The 19,206-nt window shown below is 36.2% G+C and overlaps 1 protein-coding gene across 7 annotated transcripts in view; it reads left to right on the top strand.

Moving 5' to 3' along the window:
- Positions 1-19,206, top strand: part of LOC121317282 (electrogenic sodium bicarbonate cotransporter 1-like) — a 94,661-nt gene that overhangs the window by 58,521 nt on the left and 16,934 nt on the right. For all 7 annotated transcript variants that reach the window (XM_041253086.1, XM_041253066.1, XM_041253076.1 and 4 more), the window contains 6 exons: positions 1,633-1,746; positions 2,598-2,772; positions 4,246-4,379; positions 9,755-10,026; positions 15,411-15,481; positions 16,203-16,388. In XM_041253086.1, the coding sequence (XP_041109020.1) occupies positions 1,633-1,746; positions 2,598-2,772; positions 4,246-4,379; positions 9,755-10,026; positions 15,411-15,481; positions 16,203-16,388 (952 nt within the window). The remainder of the gene's footprint in view (positions 1-1,632; positions 1,747-2,597; positions 2,773-4,245; positions 4,380-9,754; positions 10,027-15,410; positions 15,482-16,202; positions 16,389-19,206) is intronic.

Raw genomic sequence — 19,206 nt, 5'->3', positions numbered from 1 at the left:
CAATAATAATAACATTGGATAAAATAGAGTGAAGGTGACTAGATGGATAGATCATTCCCTCCTTAATGTGTTCATTATACAGCACATTACATCACCCTTTCCTCAGACAATCGACCAGTTAATAAATCACATCAGCAGCCTGCAGCAGTGCTAGAACTAATATGAGTTCAACTGTTTGACCTTAAATTGTGTCATAAAAACACCACCTAATCCATTCCATGGACATGTCATTTTGTACCTTTATTTAAGGACATGATAAATGATATACTCAAGGACTGGAACAGCATTACACGTTGTGCGAGTTTTGATGTTCGTGTGATGAAGAGGACAATGTGGAGAATTTGCATGCTAATGAAACAGACTAGAAGACACTTGCCCAAAAAGTGCTGAATTTGCCATCAAAAGCAGCTCTGATTTGAAAGCTAGTCGGAACTAGAAGTGCTGAGTCATTCTCTTAAACCCCTACATGTTGGAACAATCTGTAATTATGACTATATCTTTGTGCCGCCTACATTTAGTTCACTTTTTTAATTTTAGTGAAGCTGCTGGTTAATCACAAAAGGAGAAGTCAACTTCTGCAATTCACAAAAAAATAAGAAAATATAGGTTTCATGCCTACATGTACTGTATATTTAAAAAAGTAGAGAATCAGCAAGCTTTAAAAGCTGTGATTATCTGCCTGACAAACATTTTACATGCACAGCAACAGTGTACATTAGAATGAAATGTCTGCTACAACACTGCTGTGTAATACAGCTTGTATTTTAAGCATCTAGATATCAAAGATTCCTAACCTGTAATTTGGAGATTGAAGCACCTAGATTCCCCATTTAAAGGCATGTTAAAAGCAGAACACTGATTTAATTAAATTGACCTTGTATCATATCACTCTGCCTCAGGTTGTATGAGCTGCTTAAGGCATTTGCTGTGGAGCATTTAGTGACGACAGAACTGTATTGCATCCCTTATATCATCATGAGGACACTAAGATTCAATACATTTTCATGACACTACTAGAAGTTAACATTTGGATGTAATCTGACCCTTAAGTAAGACATGCAGGCCATGTTTTAGGGTGACGCGGATATTATTTTTCTGTTTAAATAATATGGAGATCGTGCACCTTTGTACTGCAGAAAGTACCGCTATGTGCCTCTGGACTTTCCTTTTATTGTGTGGTCAGTGGATGATATGGAAATGGTAGATCCAAGAAGTACAAGCATCCTGATTTATAGGATTACCTTGCATTCATTTCCATATGATGGATGGCTAACACTACATTGTGTCCCTTTTTATATAGAAACCCTTAAAAGATCTTCATTGGGCCACATAAAATTAGTGTGTATTGTACATTACAGTAGAAAGCCAATCCCTCACTGTTAATCAAACATGTATGCCGCTTGTCGTCTCTGTTTAAGGCATGGGTTTCATTTATCCTGTTCATCGTTTAGTTAATTAGTTTGTGACATGTCTTTCCTGTTTTACAAATTATGGCTACTACTGTGTCAGATTAACAAGTAATTGAGAGGACCTTGGTCAGAAAAAAATAGATGAATGGAGCTTTGGCTCAACTCAACTTTTTCTTTTAACAAAAAGTACATAAATTAATGCACTATGCATCTTTCTGAACAGAAAGAACATGTACGCTGGCGGGGATAACGTGCAGATGAATGGGGACACACCCCTTGATGGGGGACACGGAGGTGGAGGACATCATGTGAGCGAAGAGCTTAAAAAAACTGGAAGGTAAGCAGTGGGGAAAAAAAGACCATCAATTAAACTGTCTGCTCAATTTTCACAAGTAGCTGTCGTGTAATTAAAATACTGATATATATATATATATATATATATATATATATATATATATATATATATATATATATATATATATCTTTTTTTTTTTTTTTCTTTTTTTTTTTTGTTACTAAAAATAACATTTTAGTAGCAAACAATTGTGATTTGGTTTGGTGTTTTTGGTCATATCATCAGAGACTCTGTCAAATGTTGGCCCCTGTAAAAACATACAGCATTATATTAGCTGTAGACTGTGTCAATAACTGTAATTAACCTTCCAGCATGTCTTTGTTCAAACCAATTTCATCAGAGGCAAGATATTTCAGAACAAACTCCTGTTCCCGTTCATTGTTTCAATGGCTCTGCATCCATCTGTGTTGTGCCTAACCTGTCCTCCAAACACGTGATTAGAACAATTGTCAATAAAACTTGCGCACCGAACAAGGGGCAACAAGACTGATTCTACTATTAAAGTGTTTTTGCATAAGAAAGGTTAACAAGATAACATTAAATATTTTCATAGGGATGCACAAGACCTCTTGATGGATGGGATCCTTTAGTTTGAATACATTTGATTGCCCACAGCAGCCTACTTTATATTCAAACTTTATATCACACCGCCTTAGCCACAGGCATTCTTCCATTCTCTTTCTATTATAGATGTTGGTTTAGTAGACCAATTTGAACGGTTCATTTTTTTTGCTTTTGTTTGGAGGGGTATTCGAAAAGATGGTTGATTAAATTGGTAAGTGCTCCAGGTACATCTCTCCTCGTTACTATAATGGTTGATTTTTGTCTTTTAGGTTTTGTGGTGGCCTAGTCCTAGATATCAGGAGGAAAATCCCATTTTTTGCCAGTGACTTTTATGATGCATTAAGCATCCAGTCCCTGTCTGCAATACTTTTCATCTATTTGGCAACAGTAACCAATGCCATCACTTTTGGAGGCTTGCTGGGAGATGCTACTGATAATATGCAGGTTAGTTCATGCTTTTAAAAAGGGATGCTACTGTTTTTGGTTATTATTGTGCAAAATGAAACAGGTTACATGGCAACAAACTTGAGACAACATTGCTGAAATATAATAATCGCTTGACTTCCTTTAGTGTGATTTTATGTGATTGATCCCAATTAGATTGAAATTGATTTCATACCAATGCACTGCCTGTGTGTACCAGTAACAGTGGATTTGATTGAACGATTTTGAGCAAAAATGAACTGCACATAACATGATATCCACATTACAAAGCAATCCTTATTGTTACAGGCTGCTTTTACTTGCATGTTCTTAAGAGTGCTGTGACTCTTTGTGGTAGTTTTATTAACTTTTTGTCCAACAGTGAAATCTACAAGTAAATAATTTTTGAATGCATACCATTGTTGTTTATTTAAGGGCTAGGGAAAAAATAAATAAAAAAAATAAAGAAAGCTGCTATTGTTTGGTGGCAACTTTTAAATTATGACTTTAATCCCAAATGGAATTTACTTTCCCTACATGTTCTCCTTAAAACAACTTGCTGATTGACGCTGTCTGTGCCTGTAGCTGCTGTAATGTACATGTCAGACAGATTGATGACTTTAGTGCTTCAGCTTTTGTTTAAATTTTGCTTTGTTCTCTGTTCTCATCTACATGGCCTGAAGGCATCGAGTGTTTTCCAGTATCTTGTATTGCTTGTAACAATACAAATGACATTGAATCCAAATGTATTAATCCCCTGATTTAGACATTAAGGGTAAGCAATAAAGATGCCTAAAAGAAAAGCCGGTGCTAAATAGTAAAAACCAGTTACACTCATTGACTAGATATCAAAATAATATACGCTATGAAACTAAATATGGAACATTTTATTAATGAATTGTTATGCTTCTTTGAATTCCATGCATCATCTTTAGCATGTCATTAAATACATACATTACCTTAAGCATAAAAAGGAGCTCTTTTTATCTGTGTCTGTTAGGACTTGCCGCTGATGTTAAGTACAAAAAGTTTCTCAATCCTCATATCAAATGATTCTACAAATCTCTTAGTTTCCGATATAGGCCTTTCATGCCATTAGAAGCACTTTATTTTTGATTAGGCTAAGTGGTACAGCAGGCTCATTCGCTTTCTCCTCTGAAGATAATGGGTTTGAATCAGGTAACCAGTGAAGAAAGACCCAGGTTTAAATGGAGCATTCAAGCCTGGGTATAAGTGTTCTTGCACAGACCTACATTAGGAGAGTGACTCTCCCATGCCACCTGCTTGTGTTAACCGTACATGTCTCTTTAATGAGCATGAAATGTAAAAAAGTGTACTGCTAACCCTTTGACTGCCAAACATCAAGCCCCTGGTGCCCTCCTGCTGGTAGAATTACATGCCGGGAATACACGCTGTTCTTGTGCAGGGTCACTTGCTGTTCCCCAACATGGCATTATTTATTAATGCTGACGTGCACTGTCCCCTTCCTTCCAGGGTGTGTTGGAGAGCTTCCTAGGCACAGCAGTTTCTGGAGCTGTCTTCTGCCTTTTCTGTGGTCAGCCCCTTATTATCCTTAGCAGCACAGGTCCTGTACTAGTCTTTGAGAGGCTGCTCTTTAATTTCAGCAAGTAAGTGCAAAACCCCTTTTTAAAATATATTTCTAAATGAAGCCAATGAGGTTGTCTAATGCGGTTACATAGAAGCATTTATTAAGCTTGGTTGTGTTTTAAACTGTCGATTCCTAAATGACAAATAGTTAAAATAGTATGGATAAACATCGCCCTAGAGTTAATAGCACTGAGACTTTACAAGCCTTGAGAGGATACAGTGGTTTATAATCCATAAAATCTATTATGTGAAGTAGGAAGTTTGCGTGATTTGGTCTGGCCTATTTGGATCTTTCATATATTCCTGAGTGTCCTGTCATCTATGTCTCACTGGTGATACTTATAGTTGGATGCCTCGGATATGATTGTTAATTCAAATCTTTAGCTATAAAAAAGTATGGATAATGCCAGGCTATTAGCACTGATTAGATCAGGCTTGGAGCAGGATGTGAGGTCAAGGCATATCTCTGTAGCATTAACATGAAATGCATTATCTTTGAGTATATAGTTCAACATTATCCTGTTTTATGTGTGTGTGTGTGTGTGTGTGTGTGTGTGTATATATATATATATCAGTGCTGTGAAAAATTATTTGCCCCATATCTGATTTTCTGCATTTATGCATATTTTTGACACAGAATGTTATCAGATCTTCAACCAAAATCTAATTTTAGATAAAAGGGAGTCTGAGTGAACAAATAACACAAAAAAAAATTATACTTATTTCATTTATTTATTAAAGAAAGTTATACAACACCCAATGCCCCTGTGTGAAAAAAGTATTTGCCCCCTTAGACTCAGTAACTGGTTACACCACATTTAGCAGCAATTCTGCAACCAGACGCTTCCTGTAGTTATTGATCAGTCCATGGAGGAATTTTGGCCCACTCCTTGTTTCAGGTCCTGCCACAACATCTCAGTGGGTTTAAGGTCTGGACTTTGACTAGGCCATTCCAAAACTTTAAATTTCAACCATTCTGATATAGACCTGCTTGTGTGTTTCGGATTATTGTCTTGCTGCATGACCCAGCTGCCCTTCAGCTTCAGCTCACAGACGGATGGCCTGACATTCTCCTGTAGAATTCCCTGATACAGAGCAGTATTCATGGTTCCACCACTACCACCACCATGCTTGTCCGTTGCTATGAGGTTCTTACTGTGGAATGCAGTGTTTGGTTTTCACCAGACATAACTGGGCCCATATTGGCCAAAAAGTTCCACTATTGACTCATCTGTCCATAGAACATTGTTACAGAACTCTTGAGGATCATCCAGGTGCTTTTTGGCAAACTTGAGACAAATAAATTCATGTTCTTCTTAGTGAGCAGTGGTTTCTGCCTTGCTAGTCTGCCATGAATCCCATTTTTGTCCAGTGTCTTTCTGATGGTGGAGTCAGGAACACTGACCTTAGCTGAGGCGAGAGGCCTGCAGATCCCTAGATGTTGTTCTAGGGGTCTTTGTGACTTCCTGGATGATTTTATGCCTTGCTCTTGGAGAGCTTTTGGCAGGATGGCCACTCCTGGGAAGATTCACTACTGTCCCAAACTTTCTCCATTTGGACAATATGGCACTGACAGTGGTTTGGTGGAGACCCAGAGCCTTAGAAATGGCTTTGTAACCCTTTCCAGACTAATTTAGGCATCAACACCTTTTTTTTTCCGGAGGTCTTTAGGAATTTCTTTTGATCGTGGCATGATGTGCCACTAGAACCTGTGTGCTGACAATTTCACTCTGATGGTAAGGGCCAAAGTTAGTTAGATTTATATTGGGCAGGGCTGGCCCAAATCAGGCCTGATTGTTAACCAAAGTATTCAAACAGCTGACCCTAACTATCCCTTTTATTGGGTTGAGTTAACTAGAGGGGCAATAATTTTTTCACACCTGAAGATTGCATGTTTGATTACCTTGCACACCAAACAAATGAAAGGAGCACCAAACTTTTGTGTCATTTTTTTTTATGAGACTCCCTCTATATACCTCAAAATCAGACAGGGGGCAAATACTTTTTCACGGCACTGTGTATGTGTGTGTGTGTGTGTGTGTGTGTGTGTGTGTGTGTGTGTGTGTGTGTGTGTATATATATATATATATATATATATATATATATATATATATATATATATATATATATATATATATATGGTGGAAAAAAACTATGACATATTTCTATCTAGGAATTACCCAAGGGATTAGTTGGATAAAGCTCTTTTTAAAGTTCAAATGTAGGTACAAATCATCATGGGAATAAGAACACCCTTTCTGTTCAAAGAATTCTCTTCCATTTGTTGCATGACCTTTACTACACAGAGTCATGAGATTATTATTACACTGGCACTTCTTATCAACTGATACTATTGGTAGCAAAATATTTCAATCCATGCCCCTCTTTACATACTATAGTTGAAGAAATATGCGGGATATTCTTGTTAAAGACAATTCTTTTAAAGATATGGCTACAAATTTAAACTGGGGTACAGTGGTAAACTGATTCTTTCCATGTTGGATATGTACAGCTTGTGACAATGCTATTAAAACTAAAACCTTTACAAGTCAGGCAATTAACAAAGAATACAATATTTCAAGATATAAGATACAATGTCTGTCAATATATTAATTGGTCTGTGTCCATGTTGTTTGTTTCTAATTGAACAACTGATTTCTGTTTTTTATCTTGAATTGAATAAGACCTCAAATACTCAGGTGTTACTAATTCGTTAGCACTGAGGATGGTCATGCGTTTGCACTGAACACGTTTTGCACGATATAATTTTTTTTTGCTTGTTCTATAAATGAAAGACTTATAGAGTGTTTTTTTATTGCCACTCTTCAAATAGCGGTGTCCGGATTATTTTTGACTTTTAATTACTTCATGGATTTGGAGATCTATGCACTCGGTTTTGTTTGTTTGTTTGGATTTCGCTTTTAAGGCGCATTGGAAAAACAAACTGAAAACATTTCTCAAGATAAGAATTTGGTCTACGGAAAATATATTAAATATTTACTATGGAAGTTATTTCAATGGTGCTACCATAGGCTATGTTTGCAGAAGTCATTTTTTATTACTTTTTTTCCAACTGAGTCCTACGAGATAAGATGCATATAAAGGTGATATTCTTTAAAGATGGAACTCACGTTAATAAAATCAATACAAAGAAGGACAAATTGTGTGAAGATCAATGTTCGGTCTTGCAGCAACGCTGATGTTTTCTAGTCAAAATAAACAAAAAGGGTTTTATTCCCTAGCTGATCAGTGACCCATGCCGTGACCGGGGATGTTGCTAACATCAGTACTTTGAGAACTATACTGTTTACACTCTTAATACTGTAAACACTGGGCCACACAGGTTTCAGTTGCAGACTTTATTTTTTTCTTAAATATTGATTTAAACAGATGGGTTCTGTGCTGTTGTCCTGTAATTACATAAGAGTTTTACTTAGTTACAATTATTATATATTTCTTCAAACTGTTCTTATCATTGAAAAAACAAGGGCTACAAAATTGGAAAAACTAGAGGTTCAAAACTCATAGTACTGTAGCACAATGCAACCCCCCCTGATTCAGTGTTATAATCAGGCTTTATTTGCATTAGTAGCACTACATACCCTAACCAACAAAGTTTCAGTACACGATTATCAGCTTGAGCTAACTTGTTTTAATAGATTTTGAAGGCGAGCAAATAGATCAGCTTTGTCAAGCAGCAGTGACAACACTGACAATTTTAAACATGTTTTGGGGTTTGTACTGCTGTTTTCATGTTAATTAGCAGAAACAATGACAGACTCTGTTCCTGTGGAAGTTCAGTGTTGTATTCTGTTGTATTGAAGCTAAAAATATTATAATTCTATGGTGGCACATCATATCTTTTACTTTAGTATCCCTAGTGTATTTTCAGCTGCAGACGATTTAAGTATTACCAGTCAGTCAAGATGTTCCATTGGGGTTGGCTTGACTAAACAAGTCTGATTACTGACAGGACATAACAGGAGGCATTTGTGTGTCTGGGTTTATCTTTGTATGTGTGGGCTACTGATTTTTGATTCTTTGCCCTGACTTTTCCACTCTCCTTTAGCAATTCAACTGATACCTGTTAAGCCGTTCATGTATCTCAATCACAACTGAGAAATGTGTTAATAGTAAAATTGAATTTAATGTACTGTTTTTTTTTTTTCCTGTGAAATAACTAAATAGGCTTTTAAATTGTCCAAGCCTTACAAACGAGATTGCAACATGCAATAAGCGACTAATCTTTATTAAAGCTATAATGAAAAATAAAGTATTTTATACTGGAAATACTTTATTTTAATTGTTCTGTATGACATCTTTACATTAATACAACAGAGTAGCTTCTGCTTTGAAATGGAAAAGTAAGACTCACGATTTAAAAGCCCATTTAGTTGTTTCATAGAAAAAACCCTGTAAATTAAATACATTTCACTATTAACTCGTTTCTCAGTTGTGATTGAGATACATGAAAGGCTTAACAGGTATCAATAAGAGAGTAGAGGTACTCTAGAAAGTACAGGAAATCAGAAGCCCTAAGCATAACCTAGCTGAATGTTATGCAATATTGTTTGGTTGGTACTTTCACTTTTTTTTTTAATTTTTAAAAAAGAAAATAGGAGCGTTATTTTATTTCTCTTCTCTTTTTGACAAAAGTGTATGATTGATAAAGGGTAGAGAGTGTTTACTGCACTGTACTTCCACCTTCGAGCCATTTTTTATTTTTTTTATACAGAACAATTTTTGATTTCAGTAGACGGCCAACACTAGCATCTTGAAGACAGAAACACTGACATCTGCTGTGCAGAACATATGCCTTGTCAGATATACTGTACCCTATCCACATTATTTAAATAATGTGCGATCAACGCACATTGAAACTATGCAAATACCATTCACTTCCTTCACAGTTGTGTGTTATCAGTACTTTAGAGCACAATTAGAGGTCCTTTTAAAATGCTGGGGTTGGCAGCAGTGTGTTTCATGTCTAGCATAGCAAGATGCTAAAAAGACATCATTGGTGTCCTCTGTAATAAGACTATAATATAGTGTGCAATAGCAAAAATGTCCATTGCGTTTTTTATTTTGCTTAAACTAGGTTAGAGGAAGCGCTGACAGAAAATTACTTTTGTGTTTATGTAAAACTATCCAATTTCTTGAGAGAATGAAAAACAGGGTTCTATAAAATGATTGTTTTATTTTGCGTTGAACATGTTCTCATTGTTTTTCTTTTAAACCGACAAATACTAGTACAAGTTGTGACTATGATACTCTTCAGTAATTCAAAGTGGTGTACCACATTTCAGATTTTCCTTTCAGTTTGGTATGGGCATGTAATCAGCTTATTAGCACATTAATAGGGACTGAAATCTGTTGCTGTGTATTGTTTTTCCAGGGATAATGACTTTGACTACCTAGAGTTCCGACTATGGATAGGCCTGTGGTCAGCGTTCTTCTCCCTCCTCCTGGTTGCAACTGATGCCAGCTTCCTGGTCCAGTATTTCACCCGGTTCACAGAAGAAGGCTTTTCCTCGCTTATAAGCTTCATTTTTATCTATGATGCCTTTAAAAAGATGCTCAAGATGGCAGACTACTACCCAATCAACTCGGACTATAAGCTTGATTATGTAACCCTTTATGGCTGTACGTGTATGCCGTCTACACTAGGTAAGAATTGATTTTTTTTTTTTTTTTTTTTTAATTTGTTAAATCTTCCATGAATCCACTACTGTGAAGAGGTTGAAAGGAAGTAGAGACTTTTTTAAATATGAATCCAGCTGAGATTTTAAATAAATAAATAAATAATCTGCGAGTCCTTGACTTTGGAAGGTCAAGTGTGAAATGAAGCAAAACAATTACAGTTAGATTGCAAAAATAACTTTGCCGTCTGTTTTAGTTTAACTATGCTGTTTCTTCAGTGGACATTTGAAAAGTAGAACATTTTAAGATCTAAATGTTTATCAAATACAGTATTGAATAGTTGCTGTAGATTGTATAGACTACGGTTGCATGTAGTGTTAAAGAACAAGTGAAAACAACTAAAAGATGTAAATGTTTTGCCAGTGGTATTCTTCTACAGATTCAGGGAAGGCCTCTGCACAAAGCACACACCTGGCTTTGTGCATACCATTTTGCATGCCTTTTTTAAATTTTATGTACCATACTTTAGTGTCCCTTGGTGTCAGCATGGATTCTGTAAATCCCTCTAACACCCCCATCCACTCGCTCACGAAACGTGGACACTGTATTGTAAAACTAAAATACTCACAATGTCTAGTCATGTAGTCCTGAGCTCATAATAATACTCAATAATAGACCTTGAACTATCCAAAAAAGAGTTATGTTTCCAATACATGTTGAACCATCAAAGCTCTATGTGTTGTATTGTTAATGGCCAACTGTAGACAAACACAGCAGCAGGAAGTGTTCAGTAGGAAGGAATGCTTTGTAAAATTTGTTTTTGATAGCAGCCACTTTACACAGTACTTATCACTGCAAAATCAACACCACTGCCATCCAGAAGTGATTGAGGTGTTGGTTTGTGGACATTCTTTATTCTTTCCCTTTTACTCGATGACTAGTAGAACAGGGCTGTGTATTTAATAGTGAGACTGGAGGGGTTTGGGTGCCTAAATTGTTAAGGAAAGTGTTGAGCTATCTTTTTTGTGTTTTTATTGAATAGTGATAATTGATACATTTATGAAAGCTCTGTATAAATCACACACACTGCCAGTTGTCCTAACTATGTGCACACAGAACTAAAAAAAAACTAAACAAAAACACTTAAACAGTGTTGGGCCTAGTAATTGTTCTGCCTCTGTTTGCCTCGATAAAGTAGTACAGGCCACTGTATTATCAGCAGTGGTAACACAACAGATTGTACTGTAGTCCTGGTGACTTACTGTAGCTCACTGGAACTCACAGGTTCTATATTATTGCAATAGTGTACCTGTGTATATTTGTTCATACCATTGTGATACTATTGATAACAAATATGGAAATACTAGACTACTACTGACTCACAAAAGATGCCACTGTGCTTCCATTGTCCCATCGTACTGAACCATCGCCATAGCCTGCGTTTTATTTATTTTTTTTGTAAGGCAAATCAGTCTGTCTTTATTGTGCAGTTACACAGTGCTTCCTCTAATTTCACATGATGAAAACGCAGCAGAAACAAAGCGAATGAGACTAAACAGTTTTAGATACTGTGGTGATTTTTTTGCATTTTCATGTGCAAGTGAACTGTGACATTATTACCTTATCAAGCACTAAATCCTGACATTTTGAATACTGACTTTCGATACTGTTTTAATTTTGGAAACTGGTGGTGGTGTTGTTTTTTAATTTTTTGCTAGATTGCATTGCCTTTCAAGTTTTACACAGTTCTGTGCATAGGTAAGATTTTGATTTAATTTTGCTGTTGGGTCGTTAATGGAAAATTTTACATACTGCTACAATACGTACCGGATTTAAGTGTGTCCACAGTCATCTCTTCCGGAAAGTGATATTTTCAGAATCATATTGATTTGTAGTACCGTAGTTGAATCTTTAAACTGTAAATTTAAGGGTGGTTTGTGAATAGTTACATAACAAACTAAATTACTCAATCTTAAATACATAAATAAAGCAAATTATTTATAATTGTGGCCGCCTCAAAATGTGAACTACAAGAATTTAGCGATGGAGTACACCAGAGAAAAATCCCCCTCACTCATCCCAGCCATTCTTTTCTTTTACTTTTCTTTCTTTGATTTCCTCTTTCTCAGTCAGTCCGAACACACGCACAGTCGTTACTTAGGACTACTTTGCTTTTTATCGTGTGCTCAATTGTTAAAGTTCCCAATTGAACCACTAAATAAACTTGGTTTCAGCGGGTCTTAACACAGTGCTCAATTGTCAATTTGGGGCTTCGGCAACTATGTTAATGTTGGGGGCAGGCGCTGTGTAATAGTCATGTCTTCAGAATACCATTTCACTGCACTATTTTTTTTACGTCTTCACTCCATTTATGCGCCACAGAATCGGAGGCAAGCGCCATTCGTATTTGTGTTTCAGATTAAAGAGTTTTAGTTTATAGATAGTAAGAGTTTAAGATATTTGTGTTAATAAAAGGTTTTTAAAACATCATTTTCGTGGCTTTTCCTTGAGAAACTATATAAAATAGGTAGTACATGAAAAAATTATTTAAATCAATGATTTAAAAAAAAAATCAAGTGATTTAAATCATGATTTAAATCGACTTGATTTAAATAAGGCAACCCTGCTCCGTAACAAAAATCTTTATGAAAAATGGTGTAACACAGGCAATCTCTGTCATGAATATAGGTTGCCAAAAAGTACTCTGGTTTTTGGCTTGTTCAGCAAACATGAGGCAAAGCAAAACTGATTAAAGAAAAAAAAACTTGAGGATCTGATGAACTTTTCATTTCAAACTTTTCATGTGGGGTTGATTTGGAATAAAAGATCAGTTTGCATCCTTGCATGTTGGATTAAGATTTGGTGCACTTTGAAATGATTCATGTCAGATTGATTTTGAATAAAGGTTTAGCTTCAATTTGGGATTTTTGTTTATTGTACTGCGTTTTAATTCTTTAACGAATTTGATAAAGCAAAGGCAGAATACTGCATACATGAGACAAACAGATACATGTAATTCCAGTTTTATTCACAATAACATCTCATTAACATACTCCTTTTTGATTGTCCTTTCGCTATAACGAACCACTCGATATAACAAACAAAAGTCTTGGACCCCAGGTTTGTTATAGCAAGGGTGTACTGTGCGTGTGTGTGTGTGTGTGTCTATATAAATATATATATATATATATACACACACACACACACACACACACACACACACACACACACACAGAGTATATACAGTGCCTATAGTAAGTATTCATCCCCTTTGCTTTGACATTCCTAAATAAGCTCAGATGCAACCAGTTGCCTTCAGAATTCACACAATAAGTTAAATGGAGTCCATATTTGTGCAATAAAAGTGGTTCACATGATTTCTGATTAAATATACTGTACCTGTCTCTGTAAGCTCCCACAGTTGGGTAGTTCATTCAAAGCAAGGATACTACCATGAAGGCCAAGGAGCTTTCAGAACTCTGGGATAAAGTTGTGGAAAGGCACAGACCAGGGGAGGGGTATCAAAAGATTTCAAATGGATATCCCTTTTGTTTTCCCTTTTTGAAAAGATGTGGCAAATGATTCTGTGGTCCAATGAAATAAAAATGGAACTATTTTGCCTAAATGCAAAGCGTTATGCCTGACGCAAACCCAACACAGCACATCACCCAGGTAACACCATCCCTACTGTGAAGAATGGGGAGGGCAGCATTGTGCTATGGGGATGCTTTTCATCGGCAGGAACTGGGAAGCTTGTCAGTAGAGGGCAAAATGATATGGGGCTAAATACAGGCAAATCCTTGAGGAAACCCTGCTTCAATCTGCAAAACCCTGCTTCATCCTTGACCATGACACGCTTGAGTGACTATTACTGAAGCATATGCACTTAATCACCTAATTAATGAGACAGTTGATTGGACACTGGATATGGAGTGATTTCAGCTGTTGAATTGCAGGCTTGAATAAAAGCAATAAAGAATCACAGAAAAACACCAATATGCCACGTCTGTCAAGAGAGCAGCGCCTTTGTGCAATCGGCATGTTGGATGCTGGACTAGGGCAGCGTACTATGGCTTGCCGCCTTGGGTGCTTACAGCCAGCAATTTCAAACCTGTCGAGACGGTATAGCCAGACACGCTGTCAATGACAGGCCACGAACTGGGAGACCAAGAGTCATAACACCTGCCCCAGATCAACAGATGATTTTGCAGCATCTTTGTGATGTCAACCTTTTTGAGATTAGACATAAAGCTACTGATTGTTGGCTTCACCGAATATTGTTTGGCAAAAGGCTGTTTTCACTTGAGAAAAAAGCAGTGCAAATATTGTTCTTCCACAAAAGCAAATTGGGCCCCTTGAGTTCACTAAATTCTGTTGTGGTGTAAATCTCGGATTCTGTTATATGTTGTCTGATATCATCGTTTGCTTTCCCGATATGCTTTAGAATGATTTGGCATAACTCATTCATATACACCTGGACAGATATGCTATGAGTCTGCAAATACACACAGCAAAAATGATTAAATACTATGAACTAGACCTGATATACTGCTGGGAAGAGGTCTGCAGTAGAGTCTGTGAGCACCACAAGCAGCCTTCCGCTAAGACTGCTCTCCCTTCTGGTTGCATCAGTGCACTGGTCTGTTCTCTGCATGAGCAGACTTGATTCCAATTTAATGCGATAGCCTGCATTAGGGGAAACAACAGATGTTGGAGATTAGAAAATATTCCCAGTAAAAAAATATATTTAACTTTCAATATGTGTAGGTGTATAAATAGCTCACAGTAGCTCTTCAAACCATTAGGACAACAGATACGTTAGTGTAACCTGATTTAAAAAAAATACTCAACTAGCATCTTGAATAATTGTATTCACATAGTTCTTGTTTTATCAACTGTTATTGAATGTGTAGACTGGGGATATAGTGAATAGAAGCCCTGATTTAAAATCCCAACATGAGTACCAGTATGATGTCGGGAATCAAACGCACTGCTCCCTTATTATATTGCTGTTTGATTTGTGAATACAAATAAATAAATACATAAATAAATAAAACATTAAAATGTCAAGGGCACTTAATTTATAAAATGTCATGTATTTTACTATGCAAGGATAATTCTTTGTCAGCTAGGCCTAATCATGAATTAACCAAACTAAATGAACTATTAAATTGTATAAGCACTGTATGCAATATACGTAATACACACTGTCATGTGACCTTTCAGCCAATAGCATCTTTTTATCTCTACTGAATGTTTTTGAAAGTTATTTTTGTCTGACTGCTGCAGATATTTCAAACTACCGAATGTATTTTATTATCAGTTTCATATATCAATTCTCCTCTAGCCTTATTTTATTGATATCATGTTATTATCTAACACTGTAGTTACAGTATATTTCTTTCTTCCAGACAATAGCTCGGTACTGTTAACTGAGACATCAGATGCGTCTTCTACTTTGCTTTTCAACAACTCTGGTTTGGTAAGTTTCTTCTAAAAGTCATGATGATTCTATAATAAAGAGGATATATTGAGGTGAGTGTGTAGGGTATGCTTTTAAATACTCCTGCTGCCAATCGGTGCTGGTTTCTTACAGTCTTCAAAAAAATAGTGTTTAAAACTTCATTAGATAGAACAAAGACCAAGCTTGCACTGAGTTGCCGTAATGGGGCTCTGAAAGGTTCCATGCCATTGCTGTTTAGAGGCAGGGTCAACACAGTTACATGTACAATGAGTTGATGCATACCCTGTTGATCGTCAGATAAAACCTGAATAAAAACTTGACAAGTTGTCAACTTTTCTCGGTGTTAAAAAATGCAACCTGCTAATTTAACTTGGTTGGTTCTATTTTGCTCATACTCAGCATAATATATTCTTGCAGTATTACACAGAAGGTGTTGACTGTGTCAGGAGACAGTAATGGACAGTTAATGTTGGGGCACATTTCAGCCCTGAGGTGGTTTCATGTCTTACATATTTTGTGAGCCTGTTTTTTTTTTTTTTTCCTTTTTAAAAATAGGTGACAGTGAGTTGATACCATATTCAGAATTGGTTTTGTAGCCATTAGCAATATCAAATGCTTATTCAGCAAATATCCAAAAATGCAAATACTATAGATTCCTACAATTTTCAAAATGCTCTGCTCTTCGGTTTTGTGCTCTTTTCTTATATTTTATTGTTTTATGTGTGTTTTTGTTCTATAGCTTTTAAATGCAACCTGGTCTTCCCTGTCAAAGAAGGAGTGTATTAAGTATGGTGGGGAGCTAATTGGAAAGAGCTGCAAGTATGTTCCAGACATCGCCCTGATGTCCTTTATCCTCTTCTTTGGCACCTACACTGTTTCCATGGGTCTGAAGAAGTTCAAAACCAGCCAATTTTTCCCCACCACTGTAAGTCATTGCAGTGTTGAATTTCAGCTGCATATCTTTGTGAAACTGAATTGCTCCCACCTTTGACCTTGCTGCTTTTATGCATTGATCCAGGTTCCATATACCTCAATGTTTTCTGGGACAGTTATCTGTTCTGCAGAAATAGTTTATGATAGTGTTGGATAAAATAACATTTGGCAACAGTTATCCTTTGAGAAATCTATTTTTGTATTTAAAGCAATTTCGAGAAATCTCAGTACCGGAATGACACAGCAATACAACATGTGCTGTTGGCTGCTGGGTAATCATGTGGGATCATGTGGAATACAGTAGTGTAATCTAAATGTAGTCTAGAAGTAAAGTATTTTATCACATGTACCAAACCATCCATTAATGATTGATTAACACTTTTCAGTCTCACTATCATTATAGTGTGTGTTCGATCATATTTGTAACACATTTATAGAACAGTTGTCATGGGCTTCTTATTTCCATATTTCTGTATATCTGGTCTTTCTGTGCCATCGACTGTAATATCATGGCATAGTTGCATGTAAAAACAGAGGAACGCAATGAAATGTTCAGTGGTCATAACTGTTGGACAGTAAATGCTTATAGATGAACTAACAACCAGGACATATTCATTTAGAATACATTGCGTCTTAAGTGAGCAATAGAAGACATTTCCTTAAACACAGGATACAGGAAACATTTATGTACTATTGAATTGCTCATTCTACTGAGCTGGTGCATGCCCATGAAATCCATGAGATTTGCAATGTGGTTGCTTATTTGACAAACCTAATTATTCTGAATGTTTTCAGAAGGCATTTTGCTTGAATTTACTGCAGTATTTTAGAAATCTTCACAATCAAGAAAAACCTTTTCACCTGTTTCAACACTTAACATACTGAGCTGTTTTAAAAGAAACCCCACTGATACTCTTAGGTATCATGTAATAAATGAAGAGAACACATTGCAATGACTTGCTTATTTGTGGGGACATCTAAGTTTGACAGGTCAACTCTGACCGTTTTGGAGGACAGCTGTGCAATGCAGGAAACTTTAGGACGTGGAAACCTAAAGAGGTTGTTAAATGCCCAGTGAAACTAAACCTGCTGTAAGAACAATGAAAGTATAATTTACTAAAAGACCTGGCAAGAGGTACAATGTGAGATGAGTTACAGTGGCCATAGAGTCCATGCCACACCATGCACTGCTGCACCATAGAATTAAGGAACATCCCACATCATTTCATAAGTGCAATAAAACCTAAGTAATAATAATACAAAAAAAACATTACAATATACCTACACCGTAACTACAAAAGCTAAGAGATCTGTTCTTTTAGATTAATACATAGTTTATTCATAAGAGTCTTGCAGATTAAAACATAGTCTTCTTAGTTGGGCATTCATAATTTGGGATTAGATTCCACAGTCCAAAATACATCCTATGTAAGGTATCTCCAACAACAAGCAGTACACGAAATGAAATTTCAACAGCAGGGCTCTGTTTCATTGCTATTAGCTGATTACAGGTTTTTTTGCCAGTAGATCAGTCAGTAAGTTGCTCATATTTCATGCAGTTAGTGGCATATAAATGTCTTTGATGACCCTGCGGTCTGCACTGACATAGACACAAAGCACATGTGTTAGAACCTGTAAACAAGTATTTGTAGAACGCAGAGCTGGTTAGGATTTGTGTGTGTGTGTTATGTGAAAAACTTTTATTTTGGATTATTTAATACATGTACCCTTCTAAAAAAAAAAAAAAATCATTTTATCACGTATACGGTACAGTGACTTGTAACACACTCATATTATATTAAATTACTTTTAGGTTGATATCAGCATATTACTTTGAAACAGTGAGAATATGATACTAAACAGTAAGTAGCGGGGTTCTGTTTAAATAACATACCAGGGGCCTATTTCATAAAGGTGATTTGCGATGATTCGCAATAGCAAGCACCTCGCAAAAAAAAAAAAAAAAAAAAAAAGGGGGGCTTCATAAAACCTCTGCAGAGCTGCAACATCGCCAGTTTTCACCAGAAACCTGCGACTGCCAGAGAGCAGCAACAAGTTTCATTTTTCATCGCAGATCCTGTTTTATGACATACCATGGCACTCATACTACTAGCTTGTACACTTTATTAAACAAATTTATCAGGTAAAACATTCTGATGACAATATAAACTTGTCTCTTTATCTTATAACCTCCAGACACAAACACACACACACACACACACACACACACACACACACACACACACACACACACACACACACACATATGTATAGGGTTAGGCTTTTTGTTGGATATATACAAAAGGTTTAAATAATTACACAATTATTTAATGACATGTAACCCAAAGTTATGTGGGTGAAAACAAACAGTAACAGAGACAAGGTCAAGTTGTAAAAACAAGCACAGTTTATTTATTAAGTACAATCATACACCAAAAGGACCGATTTTTCAGTATGATAAGAGCATTATTGGGCAGATTGCCTTGCTTTAAACTGGTGACAGTGTTGTGCTGCAGTTATATGCAACCTAGGTAAAGTGACATCATGTGTACTGTAAGTAATGGCTAACTCTTGTATTAATACAGTAATGAATAACCAAAATAAGTTTACCCCAAAGGCCTTCCCATGAAAAAATGATCTGAAAAATATTTATTGTAAATAAAAATGTATTTCTTTCTCTTAAAATGCAGACCTTGAAACTTCTGGAATTGTATTGCCACTCGGTGAAATTTTAACAAATCTCTTCAGACCAGAGAAGTAGTGAACAGCACAACGTTGAAACATAATAATAGTATTCATTGTAATTTCAG

This window comes from Polyodon spathula, chromosome 1 (genome assembly GCF_017654505.1).
Source record: "Polyodon spathula isolate WHYD16114869_AA chromosome 1, ASM1765450v1, whole genome shotgun sequence".
NCBI lineage: Eukaryota > Metazoa > Chordata > Actinopteri > Acipenseriformes > Polyodontidae > Polyodon > Polyodon spathula.
Note: the sequence above shows the minus strand (reverse complement) of the source record. Positions and strands in the feature narration are given on the sequence as shown.